The 18,692-nt window shown below is 39.9% G+C and overlaps 3 protein-coding genes across 17 annotated transcripts in view; 1 reads left to right on the plus strand and 2 right to left on the minus strand.

Moving 5' to 3' along the window:
• The window catches only part of LOC123975161 (probable G-protein coupled receptor 141), a 5,131-nt gene extending 3,709 nt beyond the window's left edge, over nt 1–1,422 (minus strand). Inside the window, exon 1 of the mRNA XM_046056392.1 lies at nt 1,356–1,422. The gene's annotated coding sequence lies outside the window, so the exon portion shown is untranslated. The remainder of the gene's footprint in view (nt 1–1,355) is intronic.
• Nucleotides 1,423–2,515: 1,093 nt separating this feature from the next.
• Nucleotides 2,516–15,389, minus strand: pign (phosphatidylinositol glycan anchor biosynthesis, class N). Of its 8 annotated transcripts, none has more exons than XM_046065566.1 (29): nt 15,276–15,389; nt 13,265–13,504; nt 12,933–13,054; nt 12,694–12,792; nt 12,342–12,448; nt 12,069–12,193; nt 11,773–11,903; nt 11,509–11,628; nt 11,232–11,272; nt 11,034–11,093; nt 10,730–10,822; nt 10,368–10,423; nt 9,944–10,022; nt 9,381–9,563; nt 9,114–9,253; nt 8,614–8,713; nt 8,370–8,462; nt 7,530–7,621; nt 6,783–6,888; nt 6,575–6,695; nt 6,230–6,332; nt 5,989–6,091; nt 5,064–5,150; nt 4,806–4,861; nt 4,377–4,452; nt 3,984–4,057; nt 3,765–3,807; nt 3,545–3,597; nt 2,516–3,367 (listed from the first exon to the last, which is right to left on the minus strand). In XM_046065566.1, the coding sequence occupies exons 2-29, from the start codon at nt 13,489–13,491 to the stop codon at nt 3,244–3,246; spliced, it is 2,814 nt and encodes a 937-aa protein (XP_045921522.1). In that variant the 5' UTR covers nt 13,492–13,504; nt 15,276–15,389; the 3' UTR covers nt 2,516–3,243. The 8 variants fall into 8 exon arrangements, 6 of the variants coding, with proteins under 6 accessions (XP_045921522.1, XP_045921503.1, XP_045921511.1 ...); XM_046065547.1 differs by lacking the exon at nt 15,276–15,389 and adding an exon at nt 14,558–15,074; XM_046065555.1 differs by lacking the exon at nt 15,276–15,389 and adding an exon at nt 14,148–14,502.
• relch (RAB11 binding and LisH domain, coiled-coil and HEAT repeat containing) overlaps nt 14,575–18,692 on the plus strand; it is a 39,417-nt gene continuing 35,299 nt past the window's right edge. For 5 of the 8 annotated variants that reach the window (XM_046065462.1, XM_046065498.1, XM_046065481.1 and 2 more), the window contains exon 1: nt 14,577–15,113. In XM_046065462.1, coding sequence (XP_045921418.1) covers nt 14,660–15,113 — 454 coding nt within the window. In that variant the 5' untranslated portion in view covers nt 14,577–14,659. Of the gene's footprint in view, nt 15,114–18,692 lie in introns of all 8 variants that reach the window. The other 3 variants (XM_046065472.1, XM_046065504.1, XR_006827592.1) reach the window with 2 other exon arrangements.

Raw genomic sequence — 18,692 nt, forward strand, 5'->3', positions numbered from 1 at the left:
TATATATATATATATATATATATATATATAAAACAAAAATCAATAATATTCTGCATGAGACATGTTTTGTCTTGTGTTGAGCTGCATCTCACATCTCAGATGCCATTCAAATATGACTTAAATTATACTCATGCATTTAAAGTAGACAGCTACTGTACATTACACTGGCTAGTCTAAGTATTGGCTAATTCAAAAATAGAGAAGTGAGAGAGGAAATGGTGATGATAGCTGTGATCTTGACTTAACTGTTGATTTACTATTTCAAGCACTGTTGTAGGGTGTATATACTCCAGGTAGAGCTTAAGTGAAGGGACGAGTTTTTTTTGTTGTTCTCTTTGCTTGGAAAAAACATATTAACCACAGGGGTTTTGCAGCACATCTCTACATTCCTAGTTACAGTCATTTACTAAAGAGTATCTAAATGCCGTCCTGGGGCTGGGCGGGGTTGTCGCTGTCGCTAGAGGGGCTCTTGCTATAAGCCCTGGGCTGGAGGGACCTGGCGTCCTCCTGCTTAGGGGGGTGGGGGACGGGACTGAATGATGGGGCCAGTCAGGAATCTAGACCCAGTGGGGAGGACCATTCTAGCCTCCCTATGACCTCCTTCACTCTCACTACATACACCCTTAGGACTCTGGGGGGGCGGGCAGGCTGCAGGTTAGAGATGTGCGGATCGATCCTAAAGTATCGATATTTCTGATACCAACATTTCCTGCTCTAGGATCGATACTCATATAAAAGGATCGATATCTAAACTCAGCAATTTGGAGTGAGTGTGTGTTTTATCTTACTGTCACCAGGATGGTCTAACTACTCGGTTGATAGGAACTACTTTTCCTTATGCCTGTCAAAGTCATGCTTGCGCTAAGGCTCTTTCACGGAGCTTCTTTGAAGTGAGCCGCTGCAGCCCTTTACATTTCCCGCGATTGAATACTGAATATGGCCGACTGTAAAAGCAGTCACGTCTGGCTGCATTTTAGCTGTGAAGGTAATAATGTTGCTCTGTGTGATGTATGTGCAAAGACAGTGAAATACTTTGGCAACACTGCAAACTTCGCTAAACATCTCATTCTTTAATTATAATAAAATATCCTGCTCAGAACTGCCGCTTCATAACATCATCAAATTATTTCAAAATAATATGATGCTTCCAGTTTGCCGAAGAGGGTGACAGATGATGTTTGTCATCAGATGATGTTTAAAGATAAACAATTTGATAATAAATCAAAAAAATGGCTTAATTTCACCATAGATGTCTTCACAACAACCTATTTTTAAAAAAATACATACAATTTTAATACATTCTAACTGATTTAGGCTGTTTAAAAAGCAATTTACCAAAAAGTGTCCCACTTTACCTGACTTCACCTATTGGATTGGATAGGAATTAAGTGGTATCGCACATCACTACTGCAGGGCGTTTGGTGGGTGGGGCTGCTTTATTACGGCCTCGCCCTTCTTCCTCCCTCATTGGCCGCCCCTCAATTTTAATTACACATTAGACATAGAGGGCTTGGGGGGGGGTGGGAGGGGCACGATGGGAAGCTCCACTACCTGATAGTTGTGGGGTACCTGTGTCACAACTACCCTCCAATTTTAACTGCACCTTAGTTACCACACACCTTATCTTTACTCCACCACACAACACTTCACAATCCATGACATGCATCCAACACAAAACAATACATTTGCAGAGGCAGGCGGGGGGGTTGCTCATTTCTGGGCGGGTGGTGTGTCCCTGAGCCTGGCGTGCTGTGCATGGGGGACGGCGGACTTTTATTGGCGGGTGCGACGGGCATTGGGTATCGCCGTGCTCGCGCAGTGCGCGCCGTAGTCGGTCCGGGCGCTGCTCTTCCGCGTGTACGCCTCTTGGGTTCCGTCGGCGTTGCGTTGTCATGTGGTGCATTCCATTTACAGACTACACTCACTAACTACATTCTTTAACAGGCTTATGCGCACACACATGTGCACACACACACACACACACACATACAGACATATTCACCCACAGGCACACAGACACAAATTTAGGTTGTCTCTGGTACTTCCTGATGCTTTTCTTTCAGTTACTTATTTAAATTAATTGTTATTATTCCAGCTCTCAAGGCTGTGCTGTCTGTGCGATGTTTCTGCTCCCCCATCCCCATGTCTGCCCCCCTGTCCGGCCGGTGACAAATCAATACATAATTAAATAAATAATAAAACAGACAAAGGAGTATATTAATACTCTGTTGTTAAAGTAAAATCTATCTGGCACAATATGGTTTCCAGCTCATCATACTCGATACCAGGCTGCTGGGCAGGACAGGTTGAAAAAGAAAAAAATAAAGAAAAAAAATAAAAGAGTATCTAAATGCAAGTGCACCTGGACTGCAATGGTTTAAGGACATTCAGGGAATTCTCTTTTACTTTCCCACCTACATTTTTTAAGCATGGCTACAGTTACCATGATGTACAAACACAACTATACTGGCACCTGTTTAATTATGTTAATGGTTGTACAACACAAAGGTCCCCATTTTCATTCCACTTCTTCCATTTTATTAGCACATAATTCACAATGAATCAAAATAGCATCCCTTTTCCCTCTAAATATGGATTCTTTTTAGGCAGCTCAACAGGAAATAGAGTTACATACTACAGACTAGAGTCATCAAGTTACCACTCTTTGGTGGATCATAAATCAGCACCCTTGGCAAAGGCATAATTCACAGTTAAACATTCAAAGTGGCCTTAGTCAATTCATCAATGATTAATGCATAGAAAAATGTGACTGAAACAAGAGACTGAGTATACAAAAGAATACAGTGTAAACAGTACTGTGCAAACGTCTTAGGCCACTCTGGAAACCATTTATTTAAGCAATATTATTGAAGGGGTCTTGATTACTTTCAAAGTATTTATTACTTAAAAATCACATTATGACACAGAGGTAAAAATAAACAAAAAAATTATACAAAGGACAACAACAACTGTTTAGAGGAACTGTGTATTTTCTACTTAGAATGTAAACCTGAAGTAATTCTCCATGGTAGCATGTGATTAATAAGGACATGTAACTATGCTGAGAGTTTTGCACAGTACTACACTGTATATTAAGTCCAAAAACAATATCACATATCTCATGAACTCCAGACTAATAAGACAAACACTAAATAAAACATATTTTAAAAAAATAAATAAATACTAAACATTTGGTTGATCTAGTATGTGTGCATGCACATGCACACACAAACACATGTTTATTTAGGGGAAGTGCATCTTAAATCTCCTCCAAAGGATGAGTCTTCGTGAGGTAAAGATATGTGTAACTACACTGAGCAACATTAGGAAGATGGTCATCGACATCACTATCACATAATGACTAATGCTGCAAGAGACAAAAAAAAAAAAACATGTTTAACATGTTCATGTGTAAGTCCGAGCATCACAGATGCCATTAAATGAGTGTCTAAAAGAAGCCACAGGGAAGTAGGAGGGACAGTGTAGTTAATTAATTAAATAATTAATTAAGACATACAAACATTGTATCTCCAAGTTAAATTACCTTGTGCCAATGTCCAGCCAGCTGCCATAGTCCTGCACCAGGAAGAAAAAGTGCTGAGGAGAGGAAAAGGGAGTTAAAAATGTATTGTGCAAGGTTCACATCGAGTCAACTTAACAGGAAAAGGTAAGAGAGAAAAATCCTTTGAGAAAAATCACAGTCACAGTGCATCTTTAACCCAATATTCAACCAGAACCTCTCTAACTCACAGGAAATGCCTTACCAGAGCCATCAAGTCGGAGATGACCAGGACAATGAGGAATAAACTGGAAAATTAGAATAACAGACAAAAGAGATTGGACAGTAGATTGACACTCATCACATACAACGAGACTGCCATACACAGAAAAGAAAGAAACACATTATGTGTCTAAATAGCACATGGTTGTTGGCAGGTGAGGCACACACAGACCTGACACCAGACCTGTGGTAGATGGGTTACCTTCTTGACGAGAGCTGTGTTGCAACTTGGATGGTCTCGAATGTACACATTACTATAATGAATGGGATGATAACCTGGAAGAACAAAAGGACAAGTGAATGACAATGTAGAGAATTTGCGCTCAACATTGCACTAAAAAGGCCAGCTGGTGGAACGGACATGGTTGCAGAGAGTCAATATAAGACAACACAAGAAAAGCAGGTTAAAACATATTTGTATTATTACTCATATTTCCCAGACAGATGTATCATTTGACTATTAAGACTAGTCATAATCTGCAAGATTACTTTCCTTTTTTGGAAACAGATTTCTAGAACTGAAAGAAAGGTCGGAGAGGGAAACATGCAGATACATGGCGTATACCATAAAAAGAAAGTGTTTCAAATACGGTACCTTCCACATCATCAACCCTCCCATGATGAAGGGGTTGAAGACAGTGAGGAAACAATAAACAGATGCTGGGTCAAAACTGTGAAAAGGAGAAAGAAGCGGAGGAGCGGAGGAAGTGACGGTTGAGAAATTAACAGTATGTAACAGTATGTGGTACAATGGCATACATGACTTAAGAGACAAGCTGGTCTAGACAATGCAAATAAAGTACATGGTAATTCTTCACAGATCACTTGTTTTGTTCTTGTATTCAAATGATAGTTTGCTAATAATTAAAAATAACCATATAGATCAGTGAGACTCAAACCACACATTTACATCACTCAAGCAGAACCTTGTATAGCCACATACCCCCTCCTTCATACAAACACAACTTCCTGCCATTCACTCACCCACACACAGTATATATATTGCGTGTCAAAGTGCACATACCTGTTAATGGAAGCAATGTTCCCTGTGCCGAAGAAAGCTGTTATTATAAAAAATACCTAAAGAAGATGTACAGTCAAGGAAAGAGTGAAGCAACGTTATACTGATCAGTTCATTATTTATAATTATACACTTCAAACTAGCCATTTCATCTTAAACTTAAAAAAATTGGATATGCTGTAATTTGGCCTGAACAAATAAATCAGTGCCAGTTGGGTATATGCAGGCAGTCTCGTGTGGCGCACACTCTAACGCGGATACAAAAAAATATGATCTTCTGATGTCATCCAGCTTGAGTTGTCGGATCTTGGTGATGTCGATTTTTGCAGAGAAATCAATAGTGGAGAGCTGAAAGAAACACATGATAATGATCGTCAGTACTGAGACATTATGTACATTACTAAATCACACTTCACAGATTATGTGAATTATGTTATCGTGAGTAGGGATTTAGTACTTAGTGTAGTGAATAGCAGACACATTTTAACACCAGAACACCTCAGAACAGATAAGTACAGGCTCCAGAAGATATATTTATATAACAAAGTACACAAATGTGTGAAAATATGCCTATACAAGATCAAATATTGACTGTTTTCCGTTAAAAACAAAATATGTGATCGAAATTTGATACAAGCCCACAGTGCAATAAATACACAGACCTCTGACTATTCAAATTTGCATCTCTTTTTGTCATGCAGTCTACCCTGCTCCCCCGAATCTAAGATTGGAAATATGGTTCTACAGTCCCTGACAAAAGTCTTGTCGCTTATCTATTTTGTAGAAACACCTGCTATTAACCTGACTTTTAATTAATCAATTGATGTTAGAAATAGTTCATATGAAAAGCTAAAACCCTCCCAAATGATGTTTAATGCACTGAAATAAATTAGTTTTGACAGAAAGGTCAAATTTTGGCAAGACAAAAGTTTTGTCGCCTATACAGAAATTGAACAAATTTAATGCAAAAACAAAAATATATCAGCAAATTAAGTAGTGGTGCTGTGAGATCCAAATGTAAAAATATACTTTTTGACAATTTCGTTTTGCACTGAAACATTATTACAAAACCTGTTGGGATTAAAATGAGACATTTCTTGTAAAAAAATCTTGATTAGAAATATATTTCAGCAGCACTTCAGATCAATTTGTACACAAACGACAAGACTTTTGTCAGAGACTGTACCTCTTGTCTGCCAGAGACACCCTGAGCGTGCATAGCTTCCTGTTCAATGTTGATCCACACAAACATCAACCAAGATAACACAGGGGGGAACAAGGCCTCTGACCTGGGTGAGAGAAAACATACACATTAGAAAATGTGCTCATTTTGCAGCTTTGCTGTGGTGATAAAGCTCTACACATAACTTAACATGTTAGTGCAGCTGCATGGTGTGTGTGTGTGTGTGTGTAATATTTTGTCTTACCCAGTGCTGAGCAGCAGGTATGTGGCTGTGAGAGAGAGAAATATGCTGAGGAGTCGGTGGAAAAGGCGTGTAGAGCTCAGCAATGGAACCAGCATAGACGAAGCTGATAAAAGAGAAGACATAGGAGACGTGAATATAGAACAGGATGTGACAGAACTTCTTATTTTTCTAAAGTAAGTTAACGATATGGGTTATACTTAAATAATTAGATTTACAATATATCCTAAATATCTGATCAATATTTTAAAATATTAACATCAATGATTCATACATATTATTATAATCTCCAAAGGAAATTATAGGTGTTGAACATAGACAGTTCCCAAGTATCTTGTGCTCACTTACACATCCACCTACCTAATGTGGCCCAGCTGATGATTTGATTAAGAAGTGGCAGACCCTGTTTCTGCTGTAGGCTGGAGTGCGTGAGGGATGGCACGTACGCACACACCGCCACATGAAGCATCTGTCGAGTTTGACAGGTCATAATTTATCTTTAGAAAACGCAGTGGCACAAAACACAATCACAAATACATGTGGCGTGAGCTGTTACCTGGGCGACAAACTGCTGTCGGTCACTAATGTGCAGTGCTGTTCTCTGCTGTGATGACCAGAGGTAACAGGCTGAAGTGAAGAGAGTGAGTAGACCTGCACAGGTACTAAGCGAACAAACATCATATGTTACCATATTATTATAGACATGTTTATGGCATACGGCTGACTTCTTGACTTGAGTTTTTTTTTTTTTTATTTGATTTATTAGACAGTAACAAAAAAAAATGCATAACAAGATGCCATCATAGTGACATTATACACACATATATACAGCTGAGTAAAGATACTGCTGTTAATGAGCAGTTTATTTGAATGAGATCCTCTGTCTCTGTCTTTCACAAAACTGTCTCACAAGGCTTTTTTCATCATCCTGAGGTTGTTTACAGCATTGTGAGGCTTTTTGACTAGTTAGTTAGAAAGGGGAACTACACTAATTTAATTTAAAGATGACAAAATAAGTACTGAAGTTGCTGACATACACGTGTGATCATTTTTGTCTTTTGTGCTGCAAAACAGTGCAACACGCATTAATTTGCCACATTTTGATAAACATATATTAACAGCGGGAAAATATTTGTAATAACAAGCTATTGTGATATTTATTTCAACCATTAGTACTCTTCCCTAAATCATTTCTAGCAAACAAATTTCACCACTCTGAGATGACCTTTAAGATATCCTAATTATAGTAATTTACTTGTTACTGACTTTATGATAAATGTAAGCAAATAGAGGAAACACTCACACCAGATGTATGTTAGGCTCTCTACCCACAACAGGCATCAGGGGGAAAGCAGCCAAACACAGACAGCCTAGAAACCAGCTCAATGATCGGAACTGCACAGGAACAGAGAGTTCATGTAGTTAAATACTGTACGTGAAATGATAATTTAACAAGCTACATATTTATCTGACAGTAGACTAATGACAAAGAAGTCCAAAGGGAAGTCAAAATACAAGCTAGAACTACACAAAAACATCCTAGATTTGCTCGTGGAAAAAAACGCAATTAGGGTTAAATATGTGTACTTCTTCCACAACAAACCACTTTGTTCAATTCATTTTTGTGCACCAATATTTAATATAATCACTTTCTTTATATCGTTGTAGTGAGCAATGAAATAAAAAATAAATCTATCAGGACAAAGGACTCTATGCAGCACAGAATATGTGATATGTCAAATCATATAGTAACATTTGGTTATGGAAATCTAAGGAGAACAAAATAGGGTTAATCATTGATCAAACTATACATGTTTGTTTATTCATCAGAATACTTTATAAGCAAAATATCTATAAAAGAAAAAAGTTATAGAATAGATAGAATATATGTCTTGTCTATCTATTTGCTTATTCCTATTTTCACTTGGTAGCTAAACATCCATCAGTCAAGCCTTCTGTGAGCAGGACATTTTCCTACTGTGTTTACTCTGCCTTGGTTGGAAAGTCCACCTGGATTTTCCAAACTTCCTCGAGACACATCATTTTACCAAAACCTGCAAGGTGCAGAACACCCAGTATTCAAATATCACGACCTTTCCTGGTGTACTGTGAGTGCAGGAGTGATGATCCGAGAAACTGTTACCTTGGCCTTGCCAAAAAGTCCCGACAGCAAGGGCCAGAGAGAGAGGACTGCCAGGCCCACAGTCAGCATGGTGCGATGGAAGAAACTCACCACCTGGGGGCAGCAAGGGAAACTATCATCCATTGTACACAGTGAGCTCATAATGTCAGCATGTCAGCTCAAGGCTTATAAGTCAAGCTGTATCATTGTACTGAAGCAAAAATGTCCCTCTAACTTTACATTAGAAGACATTAAAGGCACCTACCAGTAGCTCGATCCCGAACGTCACCAGCACAAAATAGCCAAAACATTTCCACAGTGGCAGAGAAGGAGCTGAGCGAATCAAATCTGTTAGAGTTCCAGATCTAAAATGGAACATTAATGAGATTATTTTCCCTGCGATAAAAGGGTGAAAAAGAAAGAAAAACGCCCTTTTATCCATTTACAGAGGAGAAACATCAATGGATACTACACCACTTCAAATGGTCTAATTAACACCTTACTGCAGCTGTGCCAGACGTGCATAGACAAGTCTGTGTGAGGTTAATTACATCCGATGAAAAACTGCTATATTTATTATTTGTTGAGATCTCCATTGATGTGTAGTGATATTTGCTGACATCGTGTGTCTGTGTGTGGTGTTTGCTCCAGCACACTCTGAGAACAGCATACAGGAACTACGCTCACTTGTTTGATGAGACTGTGATGTCTGTGTGCAGGTGTGTTTCAGGCAATTTTATTTTCTCAAATGTGTGTGTTACTCACTCTTTAAGGACAGCGTACCACACAGGGACAGGCAGCAGACAGTAAATATAGTACGTAACAGGGCTTCTTTGGATAAGCAAGAACACAGTGATCATCAGTGTCGCACACATACACAGCCTTCCCAGGGTATGGCCGGGAATCTGCGCACACACACACACACACACACACACACAAAAATGCAACTTAACAGAAGAGTCATTTCATAAAGTTGTTTGTGGAAGGAGTCTTTAGAGGCAAAGAAAGGGGGATTATAGTATATGCTCTGACCTGTTTCAGGAGACTGGGACGTCTGTTGAGGCTGGCATGAGTCTTCAGTATGACTAAGACAACATAGGAGGTCCAGCCTACAAATCCCATCACCACACTGCAACCCAGGAAGAACCGGTCATAGGTGTGGTAGTAGACCAGGCCCTCCAGAGCATGGGATATCAGAGACTGGCACAAAGAGATCTGACACGAGACAAACAGGAAATGAAAGAAAGTGCTTTAGCAATAGCAAACATGTCATGGAGAAAGTGGAAAGAAGGTTAATCAGCAAGGAATGTAAAGAAACAAAGAAATGAGAAACTTGGAAGGAAAATGATCATTCAAACCCCAAAAAGGCAGAGACGCTGTATGTTAGTTGCTTTAGATTTTACAGAACAGTGACTAACTTACCACTGCAACATCAGCTGCCACAACATACTTCATCAACATACCTTTAGTGCTAATGTGAACACCACGTTTGTGGATTTAAGTACCCAGAATAAATCACAAATTTGAATTTATTTCACTTGTACAATGTTAATTTACATATATAAGCTGCAGACTACATTTTTCCAACTACTCACTGCATCTTCATATTTCTCCAGCTGAATCAGTATTCTGGCCTGGTGGATGAATTCTGCTTGTTTTGACTCAGTCAGTAGTCTGGGAAAACAGTGAGACAAACCGCTGAAGACAGAGTCCGTGAAATTGCATATAAATGGCGGTCTTGAATATGTTGACCAAATAAATTGCACTTAATTTCTACAAACCACAATATTATAAACAATGCATTGCCCTGCTTAATCTTTTGCATAGGCCAGTAATAGAAAATGTGAGCAGTTGCCACCAGGTTAATGCTCTTTGTTACTTTGTACATGACATGAATTCAGCATAACGTTATGCCTTGGTAAAAATGTGTTGTTGTTGTTTTTTTAACTGAACACATAGCAATGAAAAACCCATGATATTAATTCACTTCACATTTATTAACGCACTAATTGTACTTACTGGTATGGGGTGAAGAGAAAAGACAAGGTTGTCTCCTTTTTCTGGTTCATTTTCATCTACAGAAAGACATAAAACTTGTTTTATGAAACTGAATTACTGTATTACAAGACGTGCAATAATAGGGTTACGACAACTTCAAACCTAAAAATGGTGTGTTGTTAAGCTATCATTTTAAAGTGTTTTTGTTATAAATCAAACATAAATTACTGGATATATCTATAAATACCAACATATTAACATTTCAAGTCATGATATTGTTACTAACTTATTCAACAAAGTCGTGACAAGTGATTGTTTTACTGACCCTCGTAACATACTAATGATACACATGTCAGTAACTGCAGAGCTGAATGCTCCCATACCTTGAACTGCTCTAGTACTTGCATAGCATTAGTGTACATGCTCTCTGCCTTGAACTGGTCACTGTTGTTAAGGTAGAGAAGCGGTAAAACACCCTGAGGAGACAAAAACACACATAAAGATGAACATCTGTGGACACATAATTTCTACTAAATACCTGATTGTCACAGCCACGAATGATTTTTCAAAGGTACACTCATACTTTCAAAAATAATTTTTGGCGACTTTGATAATGCTTACATACAACTTGGTAGGACAAAAATGACTACAATATTTCCTTTGTCTGTAGTTTATCTCTGGACTTACAACAGAGTTAACAGGAATGGGTACACCAATGAGAGATGCCATGAGGGGAGCGATGTCTGCCTGCAGAGAACAATAAACATAAAAATATTTCACTTTACTACCTGTTGTTCTTTTATATCACTGCTTTCATGCATTTTATATTGAGTGATTATAATTGATATTGACATCATTAATACATGCCATGGTCATGGGCCATACCTGATTCACGTCAACTCTACGAAGGTGCTCCAGTTTCCAATCTGAGAAACAGTAAATACAGTACAAATATAATTACGGACAACAATGTACAGTGTAAAAATTGAACATATGTGTTTTTATTCCAAGTAAAATACAAATTTCCACTCTGCCTATAAATAATATTAGAATGACCACCTTATGTGGGTGTAGGAGAACCTGAGCACTAAACTGAAGCTAACAAGCCTGCCTGAAAGACACTTAGGCATGCGGTTGTGAGCACAGTACATGAGTTTCGCACCTTGCAGGTATGCATCGTTGTATGATTGGGGTTCAGTGACTTTGCGAGCACGATGAACTCCAGCTCCCCACACCACTAAAGGGGTGAGCGTCTCAGAGGGATGGCCTGCACCGTGTGAACCTGGAGACACAAACAAGCAAAAATTGAGACACTAATCAACAGATGATATTAAAACAAAACTCATATGAATTCATATGTTGAAGAACTGACTTTTTGTTGTTGTTGCATGAAAAAAAGTCACACATACACTTACAAGAGTCTTACCCCAGTTTGTCATGCCATGGTCAGAGGTGAACACATAGGAGGTTCTGCCATCATAACCAAAGAATTCTTCTACTATAGACACGAGCTCAGCTACACCAGTGTCTACTAGACCAATATTGTCTAGATACTCTCTAAACAAAAGACAAATACAAGATAAATAAAGCACTGCTGTGTGAGTGGATGTCGCTTTGAAAGTATATGATCATTTCATTATATGTTGAGTACAATCAAATTGAATATAAATGGCAAAACAACAAGAAATCAATAATAATTATAATACTAATAATGGATCTTACTGTGACATTGGTCTGTGAGCATGTCCATTTGTGTCGATGCCCAGCAGATGCAGGAAGAAGATGTTCTCATCCTCGAGGAGACTGGCCCTCAGACTGGAGTTAGACTTGGCTGACTGAAAGAATGACTAGTGCCGAGAGAAAAAAAACAACATATATTTGGATTTATTCAAGATAGCAATTTGCAAATTCTCACTGGGAAAAAAAAAATCTATGACTTTATCGACAGAGTCAGCAAAGTATTTATAATTATCATTAGTAACTCCACTACCATACTTTGACTTGTGTGAACACCCAGCTGTCCAGCCTGGAGGCATCTGTAGAGGCAAAGTCCTCCTCCTCTGCTGGGTATGTGTGGATATACACATGGTCTCCACTGGCACCTGGAAGAGCCATAGCACAAAATGAGCTTCTTTAAGGAATTTTTAAATGTTGTTCTAGGATATTCAAAACATGTAAGCAGTAATGAGGAATAAAACATTTAATAATAGAAATAATATGTTATTGAACTACAAAAATTAGTTACTAAGCTTAAATTTTGGATTTTTGATAGTCTTTATATGCAACCTTTTGCTTCTATATTGCCTTGGTCAGTGGTTCTGATTGTGTTGTTTGTGTTAATGTGTACCTTTGGCAAACATAGGTAGAATATCAGGGCTGCCCCAGCACCAGGTGTGTCTGCTCTCATTAAACACGGAGTCAAAGTCTACAGGATTCTCCTTCCACCCTGAACACACACACATGAAAACGTCAATGCACTTGCAGTCACCGACAGACACAACAGTAGTCATACACAAGCACATGAGTGTCAGTATTTAATCCTTTACATAGCATTATCTGTATCGACAAGCACAGATGCACACCTACCTTTAGCAACAGCACTGACATCCTCATAGAAGCCAGCGATAAGAGCAACATGACCAGGACGAGATTCAGTGGGCACGTGTGTGTGGGACACCCCCCAGGTACCTTTTTCCTCTATCACACTCCTGATATTGGAAAACACACACAGACATGTATACACAAACACCAGCTACTCCAGAGTCATGAACAAAGCATGAGAAAATACAGAGTATAACGCTCGCACACACAGACCCAACAAATTGCAGATATATACATACTGCTTCCTATACTTGACCAATTCACATACACACAAACACATTACATCGAAGCTCACTACTCTCCACCAGTTTCCGAACCTCAAGTACGGGGCCCTGGATGAGCCGTTGGGGAGGAGTGTGAAGAAACTGTCTGCTCTGAGACCATCAGCCACCACTAACACCAGTCTGGAGGCAGGGGGTGTCAGCCGTGTGGCCTGGGGTGTCATGCCATGGACCAGGGGAGAGGTGAAGTAGATGTCAAAGATAGAGAGGAAGAAGACCACATGGACTGTTAGTCCAACCACGAAGAAAGTGATCATCCTCATTTTGCAGCTAGGTCTGCAAACCAGCCAGTGGGACGGAGACGGAGGAAGGAAGATTGAATGAGTTTGCAGGTGAAAAAAAAGAGAACAAAATAAAAAGGTGTGAGGCAAATATAGACAAACATAAAGTTATACAATTACAAATACAGCCGACATTTACATTCATGGTTGAGAGTTTAGTTCATAGAGAGGGAGACATTAGACAAGTTCAGTATAGACTGCCAAAGTATGTGCCATGTAAACACTGCTTAAGTAAGGATTAAGCCTACTGTCACCATATGCCACATTAGCCAATATGAGCAAATGTAGGGTACATTTCAATGTTAAGTTAAACATTACGCCAGCAGGTTAGCACTGAAATCGGTACAGGCCATGCAAAAAGCCTCACCCGTATGTAACGTCAGTGGAATCTACCCATAAAAAACAACGCGGGCCGCTGTCTTGTTGATGAATTAATGGGAGAACAGAACTATCTACTACCATTTCAACCATACACCTGCTTTAGCTTCCATTTTATCCTCGGAGATGATCAATTATATATCCAGAGAACCCGACACATTAGTACGTTGTTGTACGAAACACAATCAACGTAAAGTGTGTCCTTTTACAAAATCAACTAACAATCTTTCTAAGAAGATTAGCACAAGAAATGCAGGTACCATAAGCATCAACTTCCTTGTTGTGACTGACGTTTTACTTTGACGTGTGTACTTTGCAGCTGAATTGTGGGTACTGTAGTTTTAAAAAATGTATTTTCCCAGCGAGCTTTCTTTTAAAATGTACCTCTCTCAAATCGATGTTTTAATAAAAAGAAATTGAGTTGTATTATCTAACAGTTTTTCTTACAGTGCAGTTTCACTGTTATTTTCACAGCTTGTGGTTATTTGATAACACATTAGCAAGCATAAGCTATCAGCTGTCAAATGTGCCCTGCCCAGTTTTTCTTTCTGTCTCGCCGGTATCCAATCATTTTGTTTTATCCAATAAAAAAGGCGGGCTTTGGGAAAACGGATCTGAGATCTGGCCAATCAGAGCTTTGCATTCTTTCCCTCTTGCCAAAGCCACCTACCAAACCTTAGCTAGCTTGTATCCATTCAGGAAGAAGCGAGTTTGATCCATGGTCTGATTAGCTTAGCTAGTTTAGACTGCTAAACATCTCTATAGTGCAAAAATGGCGTCGGTCAACCCGTTTGATCTCAGTGATTCTGAGGAAGAGGCTGAACGGCGCACTAATGAAACAGCAGACACAGAGAGAAGCCCGAGTGACGGGGCTCCGGGGCCGCCGCCGGGGAACCCGTTCCCTCCGCCTGCGGACGCCGAGCCTCCGACGCTCCTGCTGTGTGGTAACCGGACAAGCCCCAGCGGTGAAGGCATCTCGGTCTCGGTCGCGGCCACCTCCGCCATGGCAGGCAGCGCCGAGACACGGGTGTCTGTGGATGCTATTGCTGCTCAGCTTTTACGGGACCAATACATTCTCACGGCCCTGGAGTTTCACACCGAGCTACTGGAGGCAGGCAGAGAGCTCCCGAGGCTGAGGGATTATTTCTCCAACCCTGGCAACTTCGAGCGACAGAGCGGCACTCCGCCTGCCAAGGACCAGGTACTCGGACCTGGAGGACCACTGAGTAAGTGACGCAAGCTGCCCCCATTGCTAGTCACGTAGCCGTCAGTCGGCTAGCTCTTTCTTTAACGCAGCATTAAACAAAGTTAGCCCAGTAGCTAGCTAACATTAGCTTCAAACACTGGATGTGGAAGCCAATAGATCTTCATCTATCTGCTTGCTGCACCTGCCCGTCGCCAGCCATCGGGGGTTTGGAGGTCAGCTGTGTTTGCCGACTAGAGCATCACAGAAATGTTAGGCTATAACTTATCACACTATCTATCTGAATGAGATGGATGCGTGATACTATGAACGAGCATGCTAGTGTAATTGAGCCCTGTAGGAAAATACCCATCCAACCTTAGGCCAGACAGAGGTCAGAGGTCAGGATCAGATACAGACAAGGAAAACAAGAGGCAAGAAAAGAACAGAAGGCCTGTTTAACCTGCTTACTTACTGTATTTAACTGCGGTCATGTCAGTAAAGCAGTTTTGAATTCAAAGCTATTTAGTAGGTCACACGCGGACGCGCTACAAGTGTGAGGGCCCGCCCAACGCTGCTTGCAGCTTTAATTCTGAATTGGGTTTGAACATACTGCATCATCCTGCTAGGTTTGTTAGTGCCTAAGTGTTTGTTAGTGGTTTTGTTGCTTTGGACCAGTATTGTACAAATTTTACTTTGTTTTATTGGTCATGGGTGTGTATCTGTAGCACCCTATTCCACTTAACTTACAGGACTTCTTCTGTGGAATGACCTGCAGTGTTTTATGGTGGCTGAAAAGTCCGGACCCATAAAATAACAATCCATGCAAATGATAACCATGGAGACAGTCCATGCTACAAATAAATAAAGCCTTATGTGGAGGAGTAGCATTACCATAAACTCTTAACTTGTCATTGAAGCAAATATGGTAAAGCCTTTTCTTGTGGCCCCATTTCTCTGAGGTGAGTGGAGCAAAAATTTTACACTTAATATAGGCCTATAAGGCTCCTTAAAACTCCCTCTGGTCTACAAGCATGAAATTGGCTAATTTCGAAGATAGCTAGGACAGTGGAAAAAAGACACCATGAGGATAGTCTGTCCGACCATGAGGATAGTCTGTCTGACCATGGCCGATTGAGCTTCTATAAGCCTTGTATAAGTGTATGAACTGTTAGGGTATGGTATGTGATGTGAAATGTGCATTATAAAATGCCCTTGTCTGCACATTTTTTTAATTGGATCCTCTTAGCGCCTCTTGGGTTTTAATGGAAATGACTCAGCTTGGTATTCTCCACTGCAGTGATTGGATCGGTCTTGTCATAGTATATTTGTCTTAGGTCCAGGAGATAAAGGATAGGAAGGAACAATGCCATTGACCCATATGGATGGTTACACACCCACCATATCCTCTAAACAATCTGAGACACACAAGCAGGAAGCGCTATGCTGTGAATTGAACAGAGTTAACCTAAAATGAACAGGTCCTTACAGAGTCTTCCTCACTTCACCTGTCACTCAAGAATGTTGTATGTGGTATTTATTTCGGCTCATCAGTCTCACATCTTGTCGATAATCTAAGAGGCCTATCACACCAGCAGAAGTAATTTGCCACTTCAACTGTAGTTTCAAATTAACAAAATAAATATTGCTTTCAGTATCTGCCAAAATTGGCTGTGGTACATGTTGCTGTCAGAATCAGGGCACAGTGAAATGAAATGCTGTGTTTCCTGTCATAGTTCTCTGTAGAGGTGCAGTGTAATTTTGGTCATTCATAAGAGGCTTTCCTCCGCATCAATTTCAGGATTCAAACCAGTGTTTAGTTTACGAATAGCTCAGGATATTTACACTATTTCTGTATGACTGCAATTTTTTTTTGTACAGGCTTAGCAACAAGGCCAGATGATGAATTTTCATTGTATAAACATTTGGCAGTTTTCCAGCTGAGGGAAACACTGCATATAAATAAATTCCAAAGAAAGAGAGGATTTGGTTTTATAATCAGAAGAGTTCTTTTCCCCCATTTAGATGCAGTAGCAATGGACAATAACCTGATCTCTCAAGAGACCATTGTATAGTCTTGAGTATGGGTCTAGGCAACTGGCCTGGGGCTAGCTTTAACAGATAGTAGATGGCATCCATTCATATTCACTACAACCTCTTGCCGGTCAGTATGAAACTTCACCATGTAGGATGAAATACTTATGTAGAGATACTTTCTATATACGCGGTAGAGATCACAGCAGCAAACCCAAACAACTGTGACCTGTGTGTGTTAGCTGCAAAGGTCTGGTGGTTGTGTTATTAACCAAACCCCCAAAAGGTTTGTGGCAAAGAATACATGTTTTATTGAAAAGCATGACAGGACTTGACAGCTCCCCTGTTGTGAAACTGACAGGAAGGTTGCAGAGGAACAGTAATGTCAGTCTTATTAGCTATTGATGAGAGTAAACGTTAATAATAACTTGAACCTTGTCTGTGTGATTCTTCAACTATTGACACCTTACAAAACAAACCTCTGCATTTTTGATTTACAGTGTTGGAATATACTTGGCCTGCAGATTGTTTTGCCTGAAGAAGGTGTTGAAAGGATGGTCCCACCCGCATATGTTGAATTTTCTTTCCTGTCCAATATTATGAAATTGACTACAACTATTGCTGTATTGCACGTTGAGGTGGTACAGCGTGATAACCACACAAGTCAAAAGCATAATACAAGAAATGTTACATCATTGGCTGAGATTAATAATAGTTTGGTTGGTAGAGTGCTATAAATGGTACTTTAATAGCACTGCTGAGATATTTTATAAGGGACCGATTCTTCTGATAATCTGAAAGTGTCCATTATCTTGTTCTCTACAAAATATAAGCACACATCATTCATCTGACCAACCAGAAGGGCCCCTGAGGCAATAATTTTGAATACACAACCAGCGACTGTCGATTACAGTGAGCATGTGTATGGATAATGACTGCGTTACAAGCAGCATCGTATCTGCAGCTGTTGCACCAAGCCACCTGAGAAAGCAAGGCATCTCTCAGCACCTTACTAATTTGCAGCAAATAATAATAATAATCCTTATTTGTAGAGCACTTTTCAAAAACAAGTTACAAAGTGCTTTAACAAGTGTAAAGAATAATACAAAAAAAAAGATAAGAGCATGAAAATTTAATATAAAATTAGTAAAATACAATAAAATAAAGTCAAATAAGATCGGGAAAAGCTCTCCTATAAAAGTATGTTTTAAGAAGGGACTTAAAAGAGTTCACTGACTCAGCCGACCTGATTTCCTCGGGCAGGCTGTTCCAGAGCCTCGGGGCCCTGACAGCAAACGCTCTGTCCCCTTTAGTTTTCAGTCGAGACTCTGGAACAGACAACAGACCTCTGCCCGAGGATCTCAAGGTACGTGCTGGTGCGTATGGGACTAAAAGGTCAGAAATATAACAAGGCGAGAGGCCATGAAGAGCTTTAAAAGAATTTTAAAGTCAATTCTAAAACATACTGGGAGCCAGTGTAATGAAGCTAAAATAGGAGTAATGTGGTTATATTTCTTTGTTCTGGTTAAAAGCCTGGCAGCTGAGTTCTGGACAGTCTGGAGTCGATCAATAGATTTTTGGGTTAAAC

This window comes from Micropterus dolomieu, linkage group LG01, assembly GCF_021292245.1.
Source record: "Micropterus dolomieu isolate WLL.071019.BEF.003 ecotype Adirondacks linkage group LG01, ASM2129224v1, whole genome shotgun sequence".
NCBI lineage: Eukaryota > Metazoa > Chordata > Actinopteri > Centrarchiformes > Centrarchidae > Micropterus > Micropterus dolomieu.